The sequence below is a fragment of the Echinococcus granulosus genome, assembly GCF_000524195.1.
Source record: "Echinococcus granulosus chromosome Unknown EG_S00189, whole genome shotgun sequence".
Taxonomy (NCBI): domain Eukaryota; kingdom Metazoa; phylum Platyhelminthes; class Cestoda; order Cyclophyllidea; family Taeniidae; genus Echinococcus; species Echinococcus granulosus.
Window position 1 is genome coordinate 9,131 of NW_020170569.1, and position 5,704 is coordinate 14,834.

General features: G+C 44.6%; 1 protein-coding gene across 1 annotated transcript; it reads right to left on the reverse strand. All coding sequences in view use genetic code 11, as the record gives it.

Annotated features, from left to right (window-relative positions):
* Positions 1–3,990: 3,990 nt before the first annotated feature.
* EGR_10089 (hypothetical protein) lies at positions 3,991–4,413 on the reverse strand (the record flags this gene model as incomplete). The annotated part of the gene is made up of 3 exons (XM_024499338.1): positions 3,991–4,049; positions 4,105–4,214; positions 4,355–4,413. The coding sequence occupies 3 exons, from the start codon at positions 4,411–4,413 to the stop codon at positions 3,991–3,993; spliced, it is 228 nt and encodes a 75-aa protein (XP_024346240.1).
* Positions 4,414–5,704: the final 1,291 nt, after the last annotated feature.

A 5,704-nucleotide genomic window follows, 5' to 3' on the forward strand; every position in this document is an offset into this window, starting at 1 on the left:
AAGAAAGGGATGAAACTCAGTCATATGATTCTTTACTACCATTGTAGTGAACTGTGAACACCTAGTTCCTGAGCTATAAGGGTGGTACCACCTCATGCTGATGGCAGTTTGCAGGCAGCCAATATGTAGGCTGAGTTCACACCAAATTCCATGAAAAATGTTACAGGAGAAGGGGGGATTTCGGCCAAAATCCCTTCTCTATGTCAAGAAATCGTATGTTCCCATTTTCTGACAATCTACGCTCCTAAGTACAGCACATTTGTCGGAACAGGACAGAAGAAGTCCAAATTAATCCTTTCAATCATCAAGGTAATAGGACTGGGAGTGATCGAGTCAGCTAAGTGACAAACCTCTGTCGCGTGCAACTTTCAGCCGTATGAGTGGCGGTGGAGCGATTTATTGTTATGCCACCCCTCCCAAAGTGGCTGTGCTTTATCGGTTCAAGCAAAACATGCAAAACCAAGGAATACCCCCTTGCAAGATTCCTCCTGCCACTACTTTGGAGAAGCGGCTTCACAGGCAGATGATCATGGCAATTCGTGCCTTTATGTTCACATGGATACTTCGGCGGCATTGCGTGATACAGCCGAAGGTTTAACCCAAATCTCGTCCAAGAGGAGCATTTAGAGGCACTAGTAAATGTCTTCCATCTTTCTTAACGGTACATGAGAAGAGAAATTTGGCTTCCATTCTCTTACAGCAGGTAAATGCTATGTGACTCTACTGGTGGAGAAAACTGCTATAAAGCAAATTGAATGACAAGTGATTCGTTCCACTTGGTTCAAATTGGCACATGGGTGGAGGCACCCATAGAAAGCATAATTCGATCAGTTCACACTTGGAAGGCTGTTTTGAGTCGTCATTTCGATTAGTGCGTCCGAGACACGGTTTCACCATCTCAGGCATACACTTGGAAGCACGTCCGTATACTACCTGTTGGAGTTATGAATTATTTGCGTCTGCAGATGCAGGATGTTTTCGCTCAGCAAGCAAGTAGTTGTGCCTAATATTTGTAGAATAAATGAGATGACGAAATCAGCAGACACAAACCTACAGCTAAATGCTACAGAAATGTCCACCATATTGTTCACTTGGAAATGTATGTTTCAGGTGGCAGGTTGCAGCAGCGTAATGACCGAATGGATCACAAAAGCAAGGTGGGGAGCAGTTGCATCAGCTTTTGCCATTTGCGTTCGATCGCAGCATTGGAACTGATACGAAGCACCATCAAATGTCTCAATTTACGTGAATGTTAATTTCTCAGAAATGTGGATATCCTTCAACAGTAATGAAGCAAGGAATCCTTAACCAACTCTACATGATTTACTTAAAGCTTAAAATTACTTAGGCCATGCAAATGGTCCGAAATTTTGTAAATCCGTCTCTTTGTGAGTGGCAAACTAAAATGTGCCCCAATTAGCCACCGAAATCTGACACCCTCGGCCTCGGGGTCAAGTGATGATTAGGTGAGACCTGTTCCTACTTCGTCGATTTATTATGGACATTGAACCATTTTATATGGTCAAGCCTCACGGAACCTGCCCCGGATAAACACATCATTGTGAACTGATTTCCTGCACGAACCATTCCTCCACCTAGGAAAGTACTTGCAAGCCATTACATGACTATGCATTTCAATGCAGTGATATTAAATTAAAGCACTTGTGATATCCGCCTCTGTTCATATGAACCTTTGTAAAGTGATGAATTTGTGAAAGCATTAGATTGGTACCCAGGTTTGCAGACTCTTTTGAGTCCGATGAGATGAGCTGATTAGAGAGCTCTCCTATAATGCACTATTTGATGAACAAATCCCTGCAGACCCCTCACTATGCAAATTGCTGTGCTGCGTGAATGCTTAGAAGGACACTTCCCAATGGCGATGCATCAGAGCCTTCACCAATCAGGTGTATCCAGGCCTGTTAGCCTTCCTACCGTGGCATATTAGCACTTAAATGAAGTGTACGCAGGGTGTTCTTTGCTCCGACTTCCTGTTTCGTGTTCTGCAGGGATGCCAATTGCTACTGAAACGACTTAACCTGTGAAGCATGTGGAAAAGTTCTTTACAGAGGTGTTCACGGTACCCCTATGAGGATGACAATTAATTGAGCACGTGATGTTTATTTTACCGCTCTACTAGCTGGATAGGACTTAGATTTATGACTGGACAAGATTGGGGAGAGGATAAAGTTGTAAGGAGGGACAGACACAAAGCAAAATCCCCACAAAACTATTTCAAACACCATCCATTATCAGTGGGCTCTAATGTAAACCAGTGTTCCTACGGCCAGCTCAAAACATCTGAGATGGTCCAAACATTCCCTCTCCCCCAATGCAGTTCTTAAACAGGAGGAAAGCCCAGATGCACGGCAATTGCCATGAGGGATTAGTGTCATAGCAGGTAGATACAGTTGCACACAAGTTCGATGACGGGTGCTCTGACTGGTGGATATTTGTTTATAGGCACCGACTACGTTGCAATGGTCGACGCGGGAAGTTGAGTAAGGGAAACGCCAGGCAATCCCTAATATCAACTCTTCTTTTCTAAGTGTCTGCTTTATTGTATTTTATTCTATTCTACCCTGTCATGTGCTGTCCTGTTCCCTTATTCTATGCTCCAATCCGTTTGGTATATAACCTTGTGATTATGCACTTCCACTGTCAAGTGTAGGGGTGTGTAGTAATTGCAGCTCAAAGAAGGAGCATCAGAGGGCTATAAAAGTGGACGGTCCCACCCATCTCATTCCAACCCACCCATACCTTGAGTGGAAGTCTTTTCAGAAATAGGTAATATTTGGCTGTGAGAAGAGGCCTGGGACCTTACCATTACTGGCAGATATGGGGATTCCTCGGACTGAGTGATCAGTCCTGTGTTTCGACAAACCTTTTCTTTAAGAAAATTCGTGTCAATCGTGAATGCCAGGCCTTCACGGAAATAAGCCATGGCAGTTTGGTGGGAGTGTAGTGTGCATCTTGGAAGAATGGAGTGGGTAGCGATTAGATAGTCTGGAGTAACCATTTAATCAGTAGGACATTGCCTTCTGGATTCCACGGTTATATGACACTTGTGGAAGTAGTGAAGAACACACTGAGAATGTTTCAGGCTTCCTGTCACCCACCAATGCTTGCGGGTAGAACCTGTCCACTGACCTTTCACTACCTCTTTCCTAGTCGATTTTGGAGGCAACAATTTTCTCATGTTCACTGCAATTTATCTAATTTGCCTAATTTGTCCATAGTAGCTCATGATCAAGACTAGACCATCATTCCTTCCCGTTGCTGTCTGTCTTTCGTTTGGTATTTCATCACCGAAATCCTTTTCGCAACCATAAACCACATCTGGTCGGTAAGCGCCAGCATCCCTTAATGTATCCAACGGCATCGACTAGAAGCCAACTTTTGCAGCTTTACGTTTGAGTTCACTTCATCACGTAGGTGAGATAAGCTCGAGTGCCGTCATTCAGCTTGGAAGGTCCTCTACAACATTTCAGGCTTAAAGGACCACGAGACCGGTTCACCCTGTGAGGAGAATGCGAGAGGTAGTACCGACGGACTGAAGCTTGCGTCTAGGGGAATGTATGCATTCTACAAGCTCTTGCAGGTCACAACAATCCAATCCGATGAGTTGTATCAAAACTGGCGTGGACTTTTTGATTCTCAAATTGCTCAAGTTATGCATTTATCCCTCCTCTTAAGTCCCCTAGACTCGATCACCTTACAGTCATGGCGTGTCATCTATACTTGAGGCCTCTCGGTCCGTTCGCAGGCTGATCCTACTTCTTCCCTCACTCCTCATTGGGTGTGTGAGGAGAACTCGCGAACTGCTGGCGTGGATACTTGATGTTTTATTACAGTTAGGCGACTGAGAAGGTATTGCAGATGACAAGGCAACCATTATATCAAGTGGAATAAAATGAAGAGTCAGAGCGAATCGCAAGTCAGTATATTTATCGAATCATATTTGATCAAGGAAATGGCGCAAGTGACTCATTATTCACTCTTCAACTGCTTGACATACTTCGCCAGTTGCTTACGAATACGCTGTCTGACTAAAATGGAAAGAAAAGGGCGGATCGTGGCGGCCTGAGAGGAATGCAAACCTACCTTCCTTAATCAGTTCCTTCAACTCGGCATAGTGATCAGAGATTTTTTGGCCTAGAGGGTCCTCCTCGAAGAACTTTTCCCACTTCTCAAGCTTCGTCTTGTATCTGGCTCTAATATCACGAATTGGGTTTTTCTACCAAGGACGAGGTTTAGATTTGCGTATTGGAAGGTAGAGGGTAGAACTTGGTGTTGTGGGACTTACCTCTCTAGGGAAGAGGCGAGAAGTAATACCAACCAGTATCACACTTACTCTGCGGAAACAGCAACGACAGCCAAAATGGTGAGGAGAGCAACAATGCCAGCCCGCATTCTGATGACCTGAAGGTGGAAGGAATCCGGTTGCTGTGATAAATGGTGCGGTATTTATACTGTCAATTCGGGTTCATTGTTTACATACGCCAAAATTACTTCCGGTACCTTAGACATAAGTCACTTCTGAAATTGTCATTGTGATCGGACGCAATGCCTGAGAGGCAAGTCTAATAGATGCAAAGACTGTCAAAGCAAGATTTGACTTCAAGCTGTGATCAAGATGCATCTGTACCCTGATGAGGCTGAGGAGCGTGGTGGATGGATAAAAGTCCATTGTTGATTATATTAAGTCACGTGGCAAAATGCGTGTGCCATCGAGGAGATTTTAGGACTGATGAATTTGAAAGGGGCTTGGGTATAAACATGAGGGAGAGTTGAATGTCTAGCAACGTCGACTGTGCAAGCAAATTTTCATGCCGTCGCTGCCAAGTCCAATTCGCAGTAGACGGAAAGGGTTTATGCGATCCTTTCATGTAGCCATACCATGGTGCTCGAATTCCTTCCCAACTCCAGAAGCAACGATTTTCCTGCGTTGAATATTCCCAGATAATTCCTCTCTGCCACTAGATAATCTTAAAGATCAACAATAACCGTCCGCCTCCTAGGTTTTAATCGCATTGAACACCAACAGTGGACCACCTTTTCTGAACAGAACGACACCTTGCTCTGAGTTGAGTCCTAACCAAGGGCATTGTCTTCATGTGTAAACTACCTACGTCTGGGTACCACCGCATCTATCAGGTCATGTCAATTCAAGGACACATGGAAGATGAGGTGGGGTAGTAGCTTTCTACCTCTCGTTTTGAGGTAGGACACGAGATTTTGCTAGAGTTATTTTTTACTGTGGCGTGAGGTATTGCGCTGTAAGACTAGGATGAAGTGGAGTGTACTCCGGACAAGTGGGCTAAGTAGTGAGTGGGCCGTGTGGGGATAGTAAATGATAAGTCTCTTTGCTTACGGAATGTTAGTTCTCATTCTCAGGCAAGTCAGTCAGTCAGTCAAATGGCAAACATTCCATCACGGATTGCATGGTTCTTCAATGTATGCGAAAGTAGGGACGAAAAAACTGAGAGTGTTCTAGACCTACCCTCCTTCCTCAACACGTGTGGGCGGAGCCTATCCACTCATCTTCTGCCGTCATTTTAGCACTCACTGTGGTCACTAACGATTTGTCGCGTAACCTGCCCTTGGTGAAACAGGATTCCCCATGGCAGAGACTCGACTGTCCTTCCTTCCTGATGTTCTGCATCAGTCATTAAGCTATTTATCACAGAATTCACGTTTATGC